The sequence below is a fragment of the Vulpes vulpes genome, chromosome 14 (genome assembly GCF_048418805.1).
Source record: "Vulpes vulpes isolate BD-2025 chromosome 14, VulVul3, whole genome shotgun sequence".
NCBI classification, from domain to species: domain Eukaryota; kingdom Metazoa; phylum Chordata; class Mammalia; order Carnivora; family Canidae; genus Vulpes; species Vulpes vulpes.
The window spans coordinates 139257978-139280247 of NC_132793.1; the positions used below are offsets into that span (position 1 = coordinate 139257978).

A 22270-nucleotide genomic window follows, 5' to 3' on the forward strand; every position below is an offset into this window, starting at 1 on the left:
GCATTCAAAAGATTTGTGAATATCTAAAAGGAAATGAAAGTAACACCAACTGAACTTGTTAGGTGTTCTGCATATGTTCTTATTTAATTTTTACTACAGCCGTAAGATGCAATCATTATCCTCATTTTAACAGATAAGGAAATTGAACCCCAAAGAAAGTAACTTGCCAAAGGCCACATCCAGTATTTGGAAAGCTATCTCAGTACCAAGGCTCTTTAATTTCAAAGTCTGTTAACTTTCTAAGGTAGATTAGGTAAAATGATTGGAACCAGACTTTGTGAATATATATCCATGGTGAAAAGGTTGCTCTTTTGTTAGTCATTTACTATTAGTTTTTGTTATAACATTGCCTTTTATTAATAAGGCTATTTCTGTAAGATATATAATTTCACCGTTTTGAGTTTATACAACTTCATGTATTCAAAATGAGAGACATCTTATTTTAGGGATATCTGATTTATTTTATTGTCATATTTTGTTTGAGAAATCTTTGTTAACTTTTATGACATGAAAAGATTAACTTGGAGAAATCTGGCCTAGAGTTGCTTTTTCAAATTTTGTTTTCCAATAAATAAAAAATATATATCTCATCATTTATTTGGACTCAAAACCAAAAGTTTTTGTAGAAAGAGTAGTTATTCAATATTTGTGAGTAAAGTAGTTTTTTTTTTCCCCAGCAAAATTTAATGGCATTTATATAATTGTTGATTATTTGATACCATTTACTTAACTACATAGGCATTTATTTTAATTAACATTTCTTTGAAGAACTTCTAAAATAACTGAAATAAATGAGATAAGCTCAGCATGCCCAATTTTATCTTACAACTGATAATTGTTTTAATTATTCCAAAGTTGTTCCTCAATTCAACATATTTATCACTAAAACTTCATGAAACCTTACAGTGATTTTTCAAAAATACCTCTTCTCCAGGAATACTGCTATTTAAAAAAAATTCTAATGCTAGATATCTTTCATATTTTTTATTCATGAAGCCATAATGAAAAACAGTAAGATTTCCTTAATCTATCAGAATTGTTATGCTTAGCATATGAGTCAAGTTTTCACACAGTAATACTGCATAACAAATAGCTCTTAAATCTGTTGCATCCTTATGGATGATGTGATTCACTGGCCTTCAGGGATCACTTCTGGTGACTGCAAGTCCCAATCCGAAGGAGTAGTGAGTGTGTTTGGGCAAGTTCTTCTCATGTTGGATGGTGGAAACTCAAGAGAACTGGGGAAACTTGCCATACCTTTTAAAGCCTCAGCTTGGAATATATACTATCACTTTTCCCACATTGGTTCCCACTGATCAGAAAGCTCTGCCTCCCTAGTGAGAGACATGGCACCGTTCCACATTCAAGAGTATGAAATGAATGTATTCCTCTGTTATAGTGACAGGTCTTTCTACAAAGGGTTGAAAAAAATAATAAACCTATATAACTACAATTCTGGGTTTTTAATTGTATAGATTGTTTAAACTTTTTGATTTATCGGGTTGTTTGCAGAAAGTGATCCATTTTCTTAAACTGATGTATTAAAATTATCTGTTTTACGAACTAGCCTTATTAAGAACATTTGTGATTGTGCAGGATTTAAAAAAATAATGACTGATAATCCTGCTTTGTTAGTAACTACCCTTTGCATCGTGTTTTGTAGTTTATAAAATATTTTCACATTTTTTCATTTAATCCACAAATAAGTTAGGTGATGGGATCTTTATTTTACAGATATGGAAATTAAAACAAAAACTCTATAACTTGACAAGGTTACAAGTAAGTTCATTCCAGAAGGAAACTTGAAATCTAATTATCTTTCCATTACCCTATACTGGGTCTCATGCTCCCATTTCCTACCACTTCTAAGTGTAGATAAATATTAGGAATATTTCTGGACCACTGCTAAAGCCAAAGGGAACTATCACTACACTCTTTATACTCCAACAGATTACATTATCTTCTATTCTGACTTGTATATCTCGATTGACACAAGAATTTCTTGGGGGCTCATCCTAACTGGTATTTATTTATTACCATTCCCAAAAGGTAAACTTATTTTCTATGTAGTTTAACAGAAACCTATATTTGACTTTGTTATGTATTTCAAAAGTATGAGCTAGAATTACTGTGTTACCCCCAGTGCTTTTCAGATTAGTACCAGTATGATTGCCTCAGATGATAATTGTTTCATATATTGGAGGTTCTATATAGGAATTTATTTGGGAAAGGAAATTGAAAGGAGTTTTACTGTAAGAAATAAGTTTGAAAAATCACTGTCTGTACCAAATATAGTTAGGATGGCGGTGTTGTTATATCTTCATAAAATTTCTTCATCATAAAATGTTTGTTTTACACAAACTTTCTAATATATTACAATAGTTGGATTATATGAAACATTCTTGTGAAAAAAATTCATGTTTTGTATTGAATAATACAGCTTGTTTACCTGCCTTTTACTTGAGCTCTTGCAACAACACCATTACACAATGTAATAAAAATCTGACCTTTTTAGCGATAGATTTCTACTTTTTTTTTTTAACATTCCATTTTCTCAAATCTTTGGGCTTTTCTGATGCTTTACTCCCTTTCTCTGTTTTATGTTGCTTTCATGATGTGTAAAATTTATTTTTCCCCACACCTTCCTGTTTTGATTTCTTTCACAGTGAAAATTAAAAATTAATAGGTAATGATAAATTGAATCTTCTAGAAGGTTAGATGATACTTAAAACCCTATTGTTAGAAAATTAAATTATAACCAGTACATTGTTCTTGCTACTTTGTCCCATAATAGTGCAAAATTACTCTCCTTACAGCCTTCTTTATTTCTTTCTAGATGTCATCACTTTAATTTTAAAGTTACGCCTTCTCCCCTTACTATCAGTAGTTAGCTTTTTATATGAGACATTGCTGTGGAGAGTGGTAATTTTATTTGTATTAATAAAGTTAGTGTATTTAATGAATATTTTTCCCTCTTTTAAAGACTGTGAACCAGAAGAGCTGACTGACTGGTCTATGGATGAAAAATGTTCATTTTGTAACCTACAGAGAGAAGCAGTCAGTGTAAGTTTTAGTGCTATGAAATTATTTCTAAACTAATTGCACAATTGTAACACAATTTTTTTAACTTAATTTGTTCTGAAAATTGGTGACTTACAGTGGAAATTTAAATATTTGATTTTGGTAATGAGAAGACTTTTTTTAAAGTCTTTTGTTAAAAGTCTAACATTTAGCTTAACTTGCAAGTGAAATCACCGAAACACTCATCTTTTTTGCTTATTTCACATTTCTTCCTTATAGCTCCCTGACTCATGAAGTTCAGTTTAGATCTGTTTTGTATTTGGTAGAGGACAGTGAGCTTGGAGGTTTGGTTTGGTTTGGTTTGAGACCACCCTATAATCTGATTTCTTAGGAATCTGTAGTTGGAGGATAACGTGATACTACTATTTAGCCTTTTATTCTCTTGAATTCGTTTGGATATCAGAGTTATTTCCTGTGTAAATGATTAAATATTTAGTGTCTACTATAAACAGGGCATAAACTAGGCAAGCAGCATCTTCTTGTATGTTGGGAATGTCCTAATTCTTTACTATTGTGAGAAAGGCTAAGAAGAAATGAGAACTTGAGAACTTGTACCCATTTGGGTCAGGTTAGTGGGTAAACATACCTGCTTTGTTGTTAAACTCTCATTACTGGAATGCTTTATTATAGTAAATTTATTCAGCAATGTATTTTATCTACAGTCGCCACCTCCCTTTTGACTACAGTTTTGCAAAGAAATAAAATTAATTTGGTATCAGAACTAAATTTCTTTTCTCCTGACTCCTGTCCCAAATTTTATGTTCTCCCTATGTAATTTGATATACAGAATAAATTAGCATTTAGAAAAATTTTTTCTTGCTATTTTTAATGGAATCACATGTGTAATGAAAATGATTTTTTCAATGTTTCTTTCTTATAATTTTAGGATTGTATACCATCTCTTGATTCTTCACAGTCAACACCAACGGAGGAACTATCATCTCAGGGCCAGTCCAACACTGAAAAGATTGAATGCCAAGCAGAAAATTACCTAAATGCACTCTTTCGAAAGAAAGGTAATATTGGTATACCTTGTCATCTAAAATTAGCAGTAGAAATATAGAATGTTTGTATTTTTCTTACACAAATTATTTTTTTTATGTGCCAGTCTTTACTCCATTTTTTATTATCCTTAGTTTTTCTTCATATTTTGGGGACATTAGGATTCGCAATTACTGTAGTGCTAGTCTTCCTTTCACCACCCTTTTCTCAGTTCTCTCCTTGACTTTATCAGACATTTTCCTCACCTATTGAAATTTTTTTTATGCTTCTGGTCTTCCTTATTTTGTTGCTGTTCTCAAAACTTCAAAAGTTCTTTCATGTTCAATAAGTGGTAGATTACTACAAAGCTGTCTTTAGAAATGTAACAGTTAAATCATTTATCAGCCAGGTTGGAGTTTATTTGCTGGCTTCGGGCTTCACTGTTTCTTTGGTAGCTTGAATATGCTTACTTGACATTAAATGTCAAATGTTCTTTTTTGCTTCCTGTCTAAACTATTTAAACTAAATGAGGCTTGTTTCACTTGTTCACTTGATACATATGTATCAGAGAGAAGCAGTTTTTTTTTTATCTTAGTTACTTGAGAAAAATATAGAACCTTCCATTTTTTGTTCTTGGTAATTTCTGCAGTAATGGAGTGTCTTAATTTTTACCATGTAGATCCTTGGAATGAGTCATGGTGTAGGGGGAATGCAGGGTGGGAGGGGTTATCATTCCACTTCCCACTTTCCAGAGATCGAGAAAAACATTATTTCATCTAGGTGTTGAGCCTGCTGCTGTATTCTTCTTTGAAATTAGGTTAATATTGGATATTTTTCTATTAAATGGATAACCTTTAGATTTTAATCAGTAATGTTGAAAATAGTCTTCACTTTTGAGCAAGGAAGCTTTTGTTTAGTCGTCAGTGTTATGAGTTCTTTTGTGTGTTGAAATATAAGACTCCTCTGATTAGAAGCATCATTAGTACATTAAAAAGCTTAAAGTTAAAGGGCACCTGGGTGGCTCAGTCAGTTAAGCATCTGACTCTTGATTTCAACTAAGGTCATGATCTCAGGGTTATGAGACAGCACCCCTTGTCAGGCTCCATGCAGAGTGGGGAGTCTGCCTGAGATTTTTTCCTACCCTCTCTCTCTTCCCCTCTCCACATACACACATGTGTTCTCCTTCTATCTTTCTCTCTCTTAATAAAAAAACTTAAAACCAAAGAATAAAAAACAAAAACCTAAAGTTAAGAACTATTTTTTAAGTGCAGAGGACTTAAAATCTTTTCCTGTGTGTTACTGAAGTGCTAAATGTTCAGAAATTGGCATTTGTCTTTAAAAAACATGTTCTTGGGTAGCCCGGGTGGCTCAGGGATTTAGTGCTGTCTTCAGACCAGGGCGTGATCCTGGAGTCCCGGGATCGAGTCCCACTTCAGGCTCCCTGCATGGAGCCTGCTTCTCCCTCTGCCTGTGTCTCTGCCTCTCTATCTCTCTCTCCCTATCTCTCATGAATAAATAAATAAAATTTAAATAAATAAATAAACAAACAAATAAATAAATAAATAAAATAAAATAAACCACATTCTTCTGGGGCACCTCAGTTGGTTAAATGTCTGCCTTCGGTTTAGGTCATGATCCTAGGGTCCTCGGATGGAGCCCCAACATCAGGCTCCCTGCTCGGTGGGGAGCCTGCTTCTTCATCTTTCCTACTTATGCTCTCTTGCTCTCTCTCCTTCTCCCTCTCAAATAAATAAATCTCTTTAAAAAAAAAAAAGTTCTTTCATAATTTTCAAAGAGATTAACTTATTTGAAAGAGAGAGAGAGTGTGCACACAAGCCAGCAGAGGGGCAGAGGGAGAGGAAGAAGGAGAATCTTACGTGGGCTCCACACTCAGCAGAGAGCCTGGTAGGGGAACTCGATCTCACAACCCTGACATCATGACCTGAGCCGCAATCAAGAGTCAGATGGTTAAACAACTGAGCTACCCAGACACCCCTAGAAATTTTTTATCTGAACCAATCTTAAAAATATTTTTACAGGGATCCCTGGATGGCTCAGCAGTTTAGCGCTGCCTTCGGCCCAGGGCGTGATCCTGGAGACCCGGGATCGAGTCCCATGTCGGGCTCCCAGCATGGAGCCCGCTTCTTTCTCTGCCTGTGTCTCTGCCTCTCTCTCTCTCTCTCTCTCTCTCTCTCTCTCTCTGCGTCTCTCATGAATAAATAAATAAATAAATAAATCTTTAAAAATATTTTTTTACATACTTTAAGAACTTTATAGCATATTAATTTAGAGAATTTTATTCTGCCAATGTATTTACATTCACGAGAAGAATTATGTAATAGACTTCTATCACTAAGAATGGGAAGAAATGTACACATTAACATACATGCACACAGTAAGTTTCATTCACCTTAGAACTCATTACACAATCTCCTTTTTCTAGAGTAATTTATAATGGTAGTAGCTAGAATTATCAGTAATAATAATGACCTATAATTTTTGATAGTGTGGAGTAACCTGTGCTCCGTTGCCCTATTAAGAGTAATCAGAAAACACTTGGTACTATTTCAGCTGATTCAAGCATCTGGGTCTTCAAGAGGTCTCCTACCAAAGGTTGGGTGAGTGTTCATGGATATTTAGTGACCTCTCCATTTGGGGATAATCTTGGTGATGTCTGAGGTCTTTGAAGGATTGCAGAGTTTTTAAGTGGAAGATTCTTACTAGTTTTTTTTGCTTTACTTCAGGTCTTACCTTTGTTAATTCCTTTATTTGTAGTCCAGCATGATTATCCAGATTTAATTAAACAAGGATTTTTCTACTCATTTACTTGGTTTTGATTTTGTTCTTTATTTTTAAATTTTCTTTGAATAAAATCATTTTAGAGGTTTCCAGTATGGTCCAATTAGGATAAAGGCCAGAAGATAATAATAGCAGTATCTTTAAGTGATAACAAACTCCTTCATTTGTTAATCCTTCTGTTAACTTTACATGGAAATAAAAGGTATAAACATGTTTTTAAAGATAAGAAACACTTCTGAGTCTTTGGTGTAACAAATATATTGTTGATAAAGCATATTGTTTGTGAAGTTTTATTTGATTCCTGAAAAGTTCCCAAATTACAGCCATTTTCAGGAATTCTGGATACTCTTAACATCAGTGTTACTAATACTTTACATATACTGATCTTTTGCTCAGTTTGAGAAACATGTATGTTAATTATCTTGCCAAAACACAAAGAAATCTTTTAATAGCTTTATTGTAGCCTGTTTATTATTTTTCCTAACTATGGTTTTGAGACAATTATAATGATAATGCAATCTGTTATTAAGAACCCACTGCACAGGATAATGATAATTGATGTCATCAGTTCTGATTGAGCACTAAAACCTTTTTGTGCCTTGATCTCCTTTAATCCAAAAACAATGTTGAGGTGTAGGTACTGTTATCATTTTAACAGGTAGAGACAATGAAACACAGAGAAGTTAACTAATGTCTTTTAGTTCTGTTGTAAACATTTGAGTCCTCAAGAAGTTTAAAAAGAGTTAAAAAGTGTTCTGTGTGAGAAGTACCAAGATTCTTTTATGTACTAAATAGGAAAACTTTTCTGTTATCTACTACTTGGCCACCTAGGATTAGAATTATCTTAATTGCATTAGGCAGACTACAGAAGACCTATGAGAAATGCTATATTTCTCATACATTTCCATTTTTCCTTTAAATGAACTATAAACAGTTTTTATGATTAGTTTCCTAATGAAGTTTAATAATAGATTGAGGAAACTGAAATACTAAATACAGTTTGGTCAATCCCTTGTAATTAGAAGCTAGTCAAAAATACGTTTTCAGGAATAAATAGAATGGGGAGGTGGGGGTTAGCATTTAGTCCAGAGCCGAACTTCAACTAGTTTTGAATATTTTTGAGAAATTTTTCAAAATTGAATTCCTTCTAGGGGGTAACCTTAAAATTCTCTAGAGAATAAATTAGAATGAAGGCTCCATGATAGTAGGCACTTTGTTTTATTAATTGCAGTATCATCAGTATTTAGAACAGTACTTTTCATATCCTCAGTAAATATTTCTTGAACACAGAAATGAATACTAATAAACTGTCCAGTATCTTCCAGCTTCTCTACATACTCTGGTATTAGTACTTGTTTTATTTGGAGAAAGAAGTTAAATTAGCATGCACGTATAATTTACCTTTCCCAACTTTGTACTTAAGTTTATTACTGTGTATATCAGTCAGTTTGTTTTGAAGTGTGTAGAAACATAGGCACAGAGATATAAAATGCCTTTTTCAAAGTATCCCCATGATATGTAAGCTAAATTATTCTAACTTATAGCTTCACATTGTCTGATTACCTGAAACAGTGTAAGTTCCTGGCTTATGATTCAGGAAGATGTCTCATCTTTTATTTTTAAATTAAAGAAGGCTACTTGACTAAATTGAAAAGATAGTATACACATAGTGGTTGAATGAATCATATTGCTAAATATATGATGAAATGAAATCTTTCTTCATCTAATATGTTTCTCCTGCTTTATCTTTTATCCTCACACACGTTTAGCATTCATGTAACTGCTATTATGGGTTTTTTTGTTTTCAGAGAGCTTTCCTGATGGATTTGATCCAGTTAGTTGAAAGCTGCTATTAACCAGCCTTTTCCCCTTAAATTAATTGGTAGCCAGGTTTTATTTAAACTCTTTCAACCTTTTCTCAATACAGATCCTTTTCCTTTTAAACTCTTAATTTTCTAGTTTTATACTATATCAAATAAATATTAATATAGCTCACTAATCAATTGGTTATGACTGATAATAAGGCATTTGATTTCTTAGAAACAGGGGTGTTGATCTTTTAGATTGCTTTTCTTTAAATGCAGGCATCCTTGAGTGACTATGTAGATTTGACCTGATTCATTCAAGCCCTGAATGTTTCTTACAGACATTGCCTTTATGGGGTCATGTGGGTCATACATGGAATTAATTTCTCATATATGGGCTGCCTTTTGGAACTCTCAGGAAATTGTATATTAGTGCCATAAAATAATTCACATACTGTTACAGACCACATTCAAAGGTGTTTATGAAAAGATTTTTCTTGTTTTGTCATATACCTGGAAGATATGAATGGAATCCTAAGAAAATACATTTAAAATTATAACCGGGTTTTTTGCATTTCCGGTAAAATCACCTTTCTACTGCAGTACCATCCATAACAGGAATTAGAGGCCAACTATCAGGTCACTCCTTATTATCTAGATTTTTATCTCCTTTTATCTTTTTTATTCTTGAGTTTGAGTCAGCTATCTTTTACAAGCACCTGAATTTCTGTTTTGTCTTCTGGAACTTGTCTTTCATCCGCAAAATCTCCTGTGTCCTCAGTCTTTTAATGTTCCCTTTATTTTATTTCTGTAACTCATCTACATATTCATAAAAGATGTTTTTGTAGCCCTCTCCCTTTCTGGCTGTTTTTAATTCTTTGCTTTATGTAATATAGGGTGATACCATTGGCAGGCAACCTCTAATATCTTTATAGCTGCTTTCCCATCGTTTATTGGCTCTTCTTAAAACCCTGAGCTCCTTGGAAGCACAGAACACCAAAACCATTTCATCTACATTATCATGTTGTGGACCTCTACCAGCATTTTCACTTTCTTTCTCCCAAATATTATTCCCATCACAATTCTTAGTGACTTCAAATTTTATTTAGATGCTACATTAAACACTCTGGCCTCTCAGTTATTTGATCTCTTAATTTCCAATGATATTTTCCTCCATTCCCCTCAAGCCATCTTTACCCATTTTTATTCCTAGACTTGCCACCTCTCAAATCTTATTTCAACCATCTCTTTCTTTGTCTACAATTTTATTCCAATACTCTTCTTCCTTCCTCCTTTTCTTAACCTCATTATAACTTCCAGTCTATTGACCACACGGATTTTCACTCTTCATTGTCTCCTGGACATGACTTAAGATTTCACTTCTGTCCTTACTCAGCTTAGGTACTGTGCTTGATCACTGTGATCATCTTTCATATAAAATCTTAACTCTATTGCCTCTCTCTTCCTTTGTCATATTTGCTTGTTAGAACTTTCTCTGTGTCCAATTCCTCATTTATTACACACTTGCCCTGGACCAGCTGAACATGACTGGAATAAAGAACCCAATTATGCTGACCTTCTCAGTCTCATTTAGTCCATTTCCTCTCTTTCAGGTAGTTATTTTATGTCTTTTTTTTTTAATCTCTCCAACAACTAATAATCACGCTTGCTTTTTATAGCATCATTACCTTCTAACATATATAATTTACTTATTTTATTTATTGTTCATTGTCTTTCTTCTGCTGCTAGAATATAAGCACCATGAGGAATTAGATTTTGTATTTTTGTTGACCAGTATCTCAAGCATCTGACACATAGCAGATGCTTAGTAAATACTTATCATCTATACTTTTACTGTCTTTACTTCTCAATTCTCCTACTCTTTTCAACCTGTTCCAATTAGAGTTTCTTTCTTACCACATCTCTAATTGTTTTATCAATTTCATTGGCAGTTCCATCTTGTACTGTTTAAAGGGAAGTTACCAGTTCTCATTTTACTTAACCTTTCAGCATCATTTGACAGAGTTGATCACTTCCTTATTCTGATTTCTATTCTTTTAATATTATTAGAATTAAAAGAATAATTTTTTTTAATTTTTTCCTATTTTTCCCACAAATTGCTGCTTTCACATGCTCCTTGCTGGTTCTTAACTTCTTGACCTCTAAGTGTTGAATAGTCCCAGAAGTTAATCCTTAGCTGTATTCTGTTCTGGATATACCTTAACTACATCATGGCCTCATTTCATCTTACAGCATTATGTGTGTGTTGATGACACCTAAACATTATATCTAAACTAACCTTTTCTCTAGTTTTACCCTTTTATATGTAGCTGCCTAACTGATATACTCTTCATAAGATTATCTAAAGGCATCTCAAAAAATAAAAAAATAAAGGCATCTCAGAATGACCTATCTAAAACAGAACACTTGGTTTTATGCCCCTAAAACCTTCCTCCACCCCAGACTTTCCCATCTTAGTAAACCATATCATTCTTAGCCTAGTTGGTCAGCTTCAAAAGCTACAAGCCTTCCTGATTCCTCAGTGTCCTTCATACCCACATATAACCTAACATCAAGTCTCATTGGCTCTGTCTTCAAAATTTACCCTAAATCTGGCCATGTTTTGCCACTTCTGTTGCTACCACCCTAATTCAAGATACATCTTCTCTGGTATATACTATTAAAGAGCCTCCTAACTCATGTCTCTGCTTCTACTTTTCCCTTCCCAACAATTCATTTTTATACAGAGAAGGCTAATTGATGTATCTAAAGCCTAAACCATGGGGCACATGGGTGGTCAGTCATCCAAGTGTCCAGCTCTTGATTTCAGCTCAGGTCATCATCTCAGGGTTGTGAAATCGAGCCTCACATTGGGATCTGCGCTCAGTGGAGAGTCTGCTGAAGATTCTCTCTCTCTCTTTCTCTCTCTCTCTCTCTCAAGTAAATAGATATTAAAAAGAACAAAGCCTAAACCAGATCATTAATTTCTCTGCCCAAAAACTTCCAGTGACTTTGAATGTCACTTAGGATAAAATACGTCAAGGACTCTAGTTGTGCCTCCTTTTTTTTTTTTTTCTTTTAAGATTTTATTTATTTATTCATGACAGAGAGAGAAAGAGGGAGAGGGAGAGACACAGGCAGAGAGAGAAGTAGGCTCCATGCAGGAAGCTTGACGTGGGACTCAATCCCGGGTCTCCACGACCACACCCTGGGCCAAAGGCAGCACTAAACTGCTGCACCACTGGGGCTGCCCTTTTTGATCACATTTCTTATTGCCCATTCTTTTGCAGACTGATGGCTTTTTGCTTTTCCTCAAATGTGCTAACCTTATTCCTATGTCAGGGTCTTCATACTTGCCTCATACTTGCCATCTAGAATCCTGTTTCCACAGTGAGCATTGCTCACTCCTTTATATCACCAGACTCCTGGCTTTGACCATCCATGCTCCACTCATTTATTTATGATAACTCATCTCAGTCATTCTCTTTTCAATTATTCTGCTTTTTTGTTTGTTTGTTTCCCCAGACTTTATTTTAAAGTCTGTTACCTGCTACTTCTAGAATGTAAAGACCAATAAGACAGGGATTTTGTCTGTTTTGGTATATCCCCAGCACCTAAAATAGTATCTAATACAGTTAATGCTCAGTAACTTAATGGAGTGCATGTAAATCATTTAGAAAAGGAATGTTTTAAAGATCAAAAGCAATCTTTAAAATCATGATTCTCTATCCACAGTGTTTTAAAATGTGATTCACAGCAATAGTAGGTAGACCTTTACAAAATTTGTAGTGAGGGATCCCTGGGTGGCGCAGCGGTTTGGCGCCTGCCTTTGGCCCAGGGCCCGATCCTGGAGACCCGGGATCGAATCCCACATCGGGCTCTCAGTGCATGGAGCCTGCTTCTCCCTCTGCCTGTGTCTCTGCCTCTCTCTCTCTCTCTCTCTGTGACTATCATAAATAAATAAAAATTTTTAAAAAAGAAAAGATTTAAAAAAAAAAAAAGAAAAAAGACCCAACTATATTAAAAAAAAAAAAAAATTTGTAGTGAGATCTTGAAGTAACAAGCAAGTACCAATATCCTAAGATATGCTAGGAATCAGCCTAAAATACTAAAAATATAAGTGATTCTAAATTTCTCTCAGCAATATTTAGTCAATGAATTATTCTTTAAGTGGTTTGCACAATCCTAATAACATTTTGAGGAAATTATTTAAATTTTGGAGAAGCAACGGTTCTTCCATTTATCTTTATATAATTCTTTGCGAATTTATCTAAATTATTTCTTTGCATATTCTCCTTCAATTGAGAAAATATAGTTCACTAGGTGAAAAGGAAGACCTAATTCTCAGCAGAGGTATAATTCTAGTTGGCGCTCTATTTTTTTAATTACCATCTGTCCTTGGGTATTATTTCTTCCCTATGCTCTGTCTCTAATATGTCAGATAATTAAACCAGCTTGTATCAAATATGTGTAGTAATCTATGTGTGCTATTCAAAACACTTTATAACCAGAGTCCTACTAACCAGAGTATAACAAGAAAAAGCACTTTTATGTGGAAGTAACAGAAGAACCAATATGTGCTGTTTAACTATTGAGGATTAACACGTTATTTTTTAAATCTTTGTGTAATATCTTTATGGTTTTCTTGAGTGACTCATAAACTCACCAACTGTATATCACCTGTGTGTTCTTTTATAGAATACTACCATTTTAGTTCTTGTTTTCCCCTGAGTATGGCTTTTCCCAAAGCAAGACTGGCATGTTGGGCTTTATAAAACACATTTCTGTGCATGTTTAGAGAAATTCATCTATTCAGCAAAGATCTGGTAAGCTTCTTTCTACATGCGGGTACCATACCAATTAACAGAAGACCAAAAACTATCCCAGTCCTCATGGGCTCTTATAGTCTAGTGAGGGAAAGCAGATAATAAACAGGTGAGTTGTATTTGTGGTTGAATGTGCATGTGTGTGTACACATACACACATATCTCTAATATACATGGACACATATGAATATATATACACATATATATGTGTATAAGTGCTCTGGAGACAAAGCAGATAGAGCAGCTTAGGAAATGCCAGGAGAGAAGTGATGATCACAGTTTTACAAAGGGCAGTCAGATGACATTTGAGCGAAGATGTAAAAACAGAACAGGGTAGCGAACTACTGAAATCCTAGGGGAAATGCATTTCAAAAGTTAAAGATAATATCAGTTTTGAAAAATTATAGATGAATCATGTGGTGGTGATTGCCACTCCCATTCCTCAGTTTTAAAGATTATTTTGCTTTTACTTATTCTTTTTATTAAACTTTTTTTAAGATTTTTTATTTATTCATAGAGATGCAGGGAGAGAGAGAGGCAGAGACACAGGCAGAGGGAGAAGCAGGCTCCATGCAGGGAGCCTGACGTGGGACTCCATCCAGGGTCTCCAGGATCACGCCCTGGGCTGCAGGTGGCGCTAAACTGCTGCGCCACCGGGGCTGCCCGATTATTTTGCTTTTAAAGACCAATCTAAAATAAGAGCATTTTAGAGGGATCCCTGGGTGGCGCAGCGGTTTAGCGCCTGCCTTTGACTCAGGGCGCAATCCTGGAGACCCGGGATCGAATCCCACGTCAGGCTCCCGGTGCATGGAGCCTGCTTCTCCCTCTGCCTGTGTCTCTGCCTCTCTCTCTCTCTCTGTGACTATCATAAATAAAAATAAAAATTAAAAAAAAAATAAAATAAAATAAGAGCATTTTAAAGCAGGCAGAAGATTTACAGATTGTTTCTGTTCCTTTACATACAAAGAAATCACAGTTATATAAGTTGACCAAGGAACATGTGCTAAGTTAATAATGAAATAATGTAAGATAATTAGTTATTACCAGTAGCACTTAGTGAAATTTTTTAAAAGGCAATTGTTTGTTTGTTTGTTTGTTTGTTTGTTTTTCATGAGAGACACACAGAGAGAGAGTGAGGCAGAGACACAGGCAGAGGGAGAAGCAGGCTCCCTCCATGGAGCTTGATATAGGACTTGATTGATCCCAGGACCCCGGTATCACAACCTGAGTCAAAGGCAGATGCTCAACCTCTGAGCCACCCAGGTGCCCCTAAAAAAGGCATTTATAAAAATGTTCAACTAATGTATTATAGAGTTGCCTGAGTGAGGTTTTATGGAAAGAGATAGAAGCTTTAGTCCCTGTTGCTGCTTGGGTGGTGAGTAATGTAAGCCAGAGTGAGCCGGTGAAGTAGTAAACAGGTAAATTCAAATGCCTGAAGTTCATCAATGTCTGAATCCCTGGAAAAAGCAACAGTATTTAAAAAAAAAAAAAATTAAAAACTATCAATGGATGAACTATTTAAGTTCCTTTCACTACCAGTGTTTCATCTCCTGGTCACCTAAGATTTTCCTTGCAGTTTCATTTTTTCACATGTGGAGTCTTCTATCATAATCAAATTCAGTTGTAGCCATAAACATTTTATCTGTTATGATTCAAACTGATGATGAGCATCAAGTTGAAAGATTTTCTCAATCATGAACTCCTCACTGTGTGGTGTTAGCAGTTCTTTAACATTTTCACTGTCTAGTTCATTAAATCTAGCCTCCTTGACAAGATGGAGGACTCTTTGTTTTATATTCAGCATTTCCTTTAACTTCTAGAGTTAACAAAAAAAAATGCTGGTTTCTTTCGTGCATCTTATATTCTTTGTTGTGATACTTCTTCTGAATTCTCATTCACTTAAGACTATCTTTTTACCAAAACTTTTATGAATCCTGTATCTAGAAATGTCAAATGTATTAGCACCCCGCAGCAGATACTCACACTCAAATGTGAAAAATAAAAATCTGTATCATGTGGGCATAGCTACACTGATCTACTTTGTCAGAATATAGCCCACCATAGGGGACAACCATGAGATGGAACATAAATGAATTTACTATTGTTTTAATAGCGTCTAGTTTCTACATACCTCCTGTACTTCAAAAACATCTCTGCAGTTAGAGCATGATTCTCGTATTTAAAATGATGTGTGATTCATAATACATCAGTGTATGAGACTGTAGACCTTACCCATTGGCTATTTAAGAGATTTTAAAGGATAATTTTGATTCTGCAAAATGATTTTTTGTCAATTTTTGAAAACTCTACCATATTCCCTAAATACTCTTAAAAACTTGATTTTCATATGTTTGAACTCTGGAGGCAAGGAGTATCTTGATTTCTTTGTTTTTCCTTTTCAGTTCCTTATAAATACTGTTTTTTTGAATTGTTTTGGCTAAAGATATAAAAAACACAGAAGACACTCTTTAACATGTGGTACCATTCAATTTATGAACAGTTGATTATGCATTTAGAAAATGATGAAAATAGGAGATCCCTGGCTGGCTCAGTGGTTTAGCACCTGCCTTTGGTCCAGGGTGTGATCCTGGAGTCCTGGGATCAAGTCCCATGTTGAGCTCCTGGCATGGAGCCTGATTCTCCCTCCTCCTGTGTCTCTGGCTCTCTCTCTCTCTCTCTATGTCTATCATAAATAAATAAATAAATAAATACTTTTTAAAAAAAATGATGAAAATGTATCTTTTAAAATGCATCTATTAAAGAATGCATGTTCATGCACACTGCCTTTATGTTATGATGGAATAACATGGCTCAGCTGTCTATGAGTTTTTAAGTTTTTAAGATACCATAAGCAGGGCACTTGATGGGATGAGCACTGGGTGTTATGCCATATATTGGCAAATTGAACTCCAATTAAAAAAAAATATGTAGGGGATCCCTGGGTGGCGCAGCGGTTTGGTGCCTGCCTTTGGCCCAGGGCGTGATCCTGGAGACCCGGGATCGAATCCCACATCAGGCTCCCGGTGCATGGAGCCTGCTTCTCCCTCTGCCTGTGTCTCTGCCTCTCTCTCTCTCTGTGACTATCATAAGTAAATTAAAAAAAAAAAAAATTTTTTTAATGTAATAAATAAATAAATAAATAAATAAATAAATAAAGTTTACATAGAGGGAAAAAAAAAAAAGATACCATAAGGCAGTTTGGTTCAGGCATATTGCCACATGTCTAGGCAAATACAGGAGGAGCCTACACAAAAGATGATGCAAAAGTGGTTTCCTAGTCAGCTTTCACCTTCTCAGTTGCTGTATTTCAGGTGTCTTTAGATTTTAGTGTATGAAATAATACATCTTTAAGATTTTTTATAAGAACTGATATGTATAAATTTATTCATAAATTCTCCTGCCACAAATTTTATGTCTGTGTTAGATGCTGTGACAATAAAGGTTTGGTTTTTAAAAACTTTTTGGAAGAATCTATATATCTTAGAGGTCTGCTTTTCTCTGGTTTTTTTCTTTTTAAATTTTGTCTCTAAGTTTTCAAGTTCTTCATGGTATTTTAAGCTACAACATTTATAAAATAAATAAGATTTATTTATTTAAAGCATTTATGTATTTGAGAGAGAGCAAGCAAGCACCAGCAGGGGGAAGGAACAGAGAAGCAGACTCCCCATGGGGATCCCTGGGTGGCTCAGCGGTTTAGTGCCACCTTCAGCCCAGGGCGTGATCCTGGAGTCCCGGGATCAAGTCCCACATCGGGCTCCCTGCATGGAGCCTGCTTCTCCCTCTGCCTGTGTCTCCGCCTCTCTCTCTCCTCTTCTCTCTCTCTCTCTCTCTCTCTCTCTCATCTCTCATGAATAAATAAAGTCTTAAAAAAAAAAAAAAACAACTTTAAAAAAAAAAAGAAGCAAATTCCCCACTGAGCAGGGAGCCTGACCTGGGACTCAATCCCAGGATCCTGGGATCATAACCTGAGCCGAAGATAGACACTTAACCAACTGAGCCACCCAAGCACCCCTAGTTTGTATAATTTTAAAACAGCAATTATCTCTGTGTTACGTACCTAAAGATAGCAGGTTGTTAGGTGAGTTTAGAGTAAAAACTACTGACAAATTTTTTGTCCATTTTTTTTTAAGAGATGTCATTTTTAAAGTGTAAATATAGAAAAATGTCATTACGCTTGTAACTAACATGTCTGAAACTTTAATCAATAATACTTAAATTATCTATTTCCTCTTGATATCTTAAAGGTTAAACATGATTGCAGTCTCCCTGGAAATTTAAGACAGCCCAACATACTAAATTGCGTGGTATTAGAATCTCAGGATCAGAGCCTTCTAAGGGAAAAAGTAAACTTTTAATGGCCAGAGAAATTAGCCAAGGACTGAAGTATTTCATATGTCCCGAACTGGCATAAAAAGGAGAAAGAGGGGATCCCTGGGTGGCGCAGCGGTTTGGCGCCTGCCTTTGGCCCAGGGCGCGATCCTGGAGACCCGGGATCGAATCCCACATCAGGCTCCCGGTGCATGGAGCCTGCTTCTCCCTCCGCCTGTGTCTCTGCCTCTCTCTCTCTCTCTCTGTGACTATCATAAATTAATTAATTAATTAATTAATTAAAAAAAAAAAAGGAGAAAGAGTATGCTGCTATTCAGCTAATTTTTTCCAGATAATTTTCTCCATAAACTGTAGCTTTATGAATGAGAAAATCTAGTGTAAAAACTACCTTAATTATAGGCCAGATACTGAATCAGTCTACTATCTCTTGCTGTTTTATAAAATGTTGAAGTTTTGTCTTCTCATAATTTTGAGTCTGATATTTTCAGTTTCTTAATCTCACATAAAGATCATTTTTAAATGTAATTTTATAGCAGTTATTAAACATGCTCTAACACATGAGCTTTCATTTCTGTCTCATTTAATATGGTATGTAATTCTGTTTTAACGAATCACCTATTCCCTGTGGTACTTTGGAACCTCGTTTTTTCTGAATTTCTCTTACCAACATACAGGGAGTATAGGATTCTAGCAGAGAATCAGATACCATACTTGTGAAATGTGATAAGTCAGTTTATAAATTGCCATCTTGCCATTTTTAGCTTACATATAATTTGAACTGTCCGTTACAGTTTACTACTTGCTCTTGGCTAGTTGTGCATTATATCCACAGCAAGCTCACGCTGTTTTATAAGGCTTATTAGTTAGTAATATTGATTTTTTAGTAATAATTAGCAGTTACCCCTGCCTTTTTCCATATAAATCCATACTTTTATGGACATGTGTGAGTTTTCCTCCTTCAAATGTTTTGAGTGAAGTCTTCTAAAATGTTTCTATCCTTGATAGAAGGAGCAAAGCATAAGCTTTACAATGAACAGCTATGGATTCAAATCTTCCCCACCGTGTGTTATGTGATTCTGACAGATGTCATACCCTTTTTGTGATTTATCTTTCTCATCTGCAGAAAAGGCACAATAATTACAGCTGTTTATACTCTATTGTCTGTCCTCACCTACCAAAAATATAGTTTTGCTAAAATAGAAGATATTAGTTTAGATTTTAAAGTTTTAGTCATTGATATGTATACTGTGTGTTCATTAGTAGCTTCTGGTAGAAAGACTGTGGGCTATGGAGGCAAATCTAGATGTGTTGCGTATAGTTTTTTTTTTCCCATTAAATTAGCTGTGATAAAAAAATTAGCTGTGATATTGGACAAGTTATATAATACTCTATCATTGTGAAGATTAATACAAGGTAAATGAAACATTCAGCTTAGTGCCATATTGTAATGGGCATCCAGTGAGAATAACTCCATGGTGGATTGCACTAATTTGGCATCTAAATGACCTGCTCTAATCATTTGTGGGCATAGTAGTTAAAAGGTCAGATTTTGGATTAGACCTAGAGTCTAGTCCTGGCTGAACTGCTTATTCAGCCTTGTGTGACCTCAGACAAACTTTCTAACATTCTTCAGACTTGTTTCCATTTTTTATAGAACAGGAATAATTCTAGCTTTTTCAAGATGATTATTGTGATGATTAAGAGAGCTTGATGCAAACTCACCAAATTGTATATATTAATTATGTGCAGTTTTTGTATACCAGTTATACTTCAATAAGTTGGAGAAGCAGAGATAATATATGTAAGGACACAATAATCTAAAACTGCTGTTACTGTTATTTATTAGTCATTATCGTCATTACTTGGAATGACACTAAATCACCAAAGGGAGATCATTGGAGCTTAGCTGCCACATTAAATCTTCTAATTGTTTAGAATATCGTCCTTAGGATTCCATGAATTAATAGCTAACATCAAGACCATACAGTCTCAAAAGTGAGTAAATAATGCTTCAAAACTGTCAGCAGTAAATGTCATATTCTTTGGATGCTCTGAGGAAGTAGAATTGTCAGCAAAATAGCATACAAATTACAGTGTTCTTTGTGTGTATTTTGTACAAATAAGTCACTTTTGTGCTTCAATTTCTTAGTTGAAAAAAAAATTTCTTAGTTGATAAATGGAAAACTTTTTGCTAAAGTGTGTTGATATAGTTAGCCTTCAATAATCATTGAAGAGTGAGGCACTCTGAGGGAAAATTTCAGCATAAATAATTTGCAAAGCTGGCCAATTCTGGTAGCTATTTTTCTAATTCTTTCCATATTCTGAATGCTCAGAGAACCAAAAGTAATTTTAAAATATTAATAATAAAGTAAAAATCTCATATGAATATGTTTCTGTAACAAAAGGACACATTTTCTAAACCAAAATAAAAATTTTGGAGGGCTGTTTATTATGTCAGATTGCTTTTTACTTTAGGTATGGGTAATGGAGAGTATGCTTTAACTAAGAAATGTTAAAATGCAGGGTGCCTGGGTGGCTCAGTAGGCTAAGCATCTGCCTTTGGTTCAGGTCATGATCCCAGAGTCCCCGGATCCAGCCCCAAATGCTCAGTGGAGAGCCTGTTCTCCCTCTCCCTCTGCCCCTCCTTTTGCTTATGCTCTCTCTCCCTCTCTCTCAAATCAATAAATAAAGTCTTTAAAAAAAAGAAATGTTTAAATGCTTTTGTATATATTTTTTAAAATTTATTTTTTATTTAAGCCATCAAGATGTTAAAGTGGTTTGCTCTAAAGTTACTTCTGTTGTGAAAACACTAAATTGGGCTGCCAGTGTTTCTGATGAGCAACTGGAACCATGGTGCTAGCCAAACATGCTAGTGAGTGTGATCATATGTTCTAATTATCTGATATTGTTTGAGCTCCAAAGCCTTTGGGTGTGGTATGCCATACTGGCTCTTGATTTACTTTGCACATACCTCGTTCCTTCAACTTAAAATACTCTAGAGTTCTACAAAACCATCTGTGAGCCCATATTAAATGCTAGCTTTTTTTTTCATGTCAGTCTTTATCCATACTTGTTTTTCTAAAAGGCACACTTACTGTTCTGACAATACTGATTGAAGGTGTTTGTAAAAAGAAACACTCTGTCTTTGGTAGAATAATGTTCAGTGCCTACCCAGACTGAAGTATGTTTATGGACCTCTTGAAATCATCATTTCTTGTAGTTATTGGAGCTCAGAGTTATAGGCTTTACATGTATATAAAGTATAGAGAAAAAACTGCAGATCTCATTGACAGGTCTGGGGTTCTTCCTATTGCATCCATTTCTTTGACTTAATTCTTACTAACCCTGGAAATGTTTTAGACTATTAATAGAGGGTGTTCCTTCATTAATGCTGAGTGTTTTGCTAGAGCAAAAAAATATTTATCATCATGGAGCAATGCTATAGAACAGAGCTTTCCAAAATCATTTGTGCATGAAGACAGGGATTAAATAAGATGATCCACTGGCGTACAGGAATTCTGTTTACATCAATATGCATCCTTAATAAAATAAAACTTCTGCAGTGAAGGGAACCAAGATTCTTGGAGAAATGGTTGCTTCCATTGCTGGGATTGGGAAAATAGAAAAAGAGTTCAGAGCATTTTGTGGTGCCAGCAGTAAGGAAGTACTCAGAAAAGGATAGGAATATGTTGGGTGAGACATGGGAGCCAGTGTGAAAGAGCTCCCAATGGCCCAAATAGTTCCACTATTTGAACAAAATAAGTAACAATATAATTCATATAAAATCAACGGCAACTTGACCGAGTGATCAAGGGTTAACATAACCATTAACAAAACATGTTAAATCTTATTGGTACACTGATATGATGCACCCGAAAAGGCACATTGCTTCTGCAGTAGATTGCCAAAATGCGTTACTTGAAGTTAATCATGAAAAGATTTCACACATATTAAGGAACATTCTTCCAAGTAACTGAACAGAACTCCTCCAAAATGTCAGGATAATAAAAGACAAGGAAAGACTGAGGAGCTTTCACTAATTAGAGGAGACTAGGGAAACATGACAACTAAGTGCATTATGGGATCCTGGATTGGATTCTGGAACAGAAAAAGAATGTTAGTGGGAAAACTAATAAATTCAAATAAAGTCTGTGGTTTAGTTAATAGTATTATACCAGTGTTAACTTCTGAGTATTGATCATTGGTTATATAGGATGTTGATTAACATTAGGAAAAAGTTGAGAGAAAAATATATGTCAATTCTTCCCTGCTTTTGAAACTGTTCTGTAGTCTAAAATGACTTCAAAATTTAAAGTATTTTTTAAAACCATGATAAAAATAAGGTAACATTTCCTATCTTTGATAAATGGACCAGCAGTGGAACCCTTACTTGGGGCTTATATCTGAAGGTCCTGAGAGTTCAGTTCCTCATATAAGAAGGGATTGATA

At 34.9% G+C, this 22270-nt stretch overlaps 1 protein-coding gene across 20 annotated transcripts in view; it reads left to right on the forward strand.

The window, feature by feature from the left end:
- Positions 1–22270, forward strand: part of LCORL (ligand dependent nuclear receptor corepressor like) — a 159277-nt gene that overhangs the window by 50004 nt on the left and 87003 nt on the right. For 14 of the 20 annotated variants that reach the window (XM_072738013.1, XM_072738016.1, XM_072738021.1 and 11 more), the window contains exons 3-4: positions 2984–3063; positions 3968–4097. In XM_072738013.1, coding sequence (XP_072594114.1) covers positions 2984–3063; positions 3968–4097 — 210 coding nt within the window. Of the gene's footprint in view, positions 1–2983; positions 3064–3967; positions 4098–6101; positions 6681–22270 lie in introns of those variants that run through there. The other 6 variants (XR_011997237.1, XR_011997239.1, XR_011997238.1 and 3 more) reach the window with 2 other exon arrangements.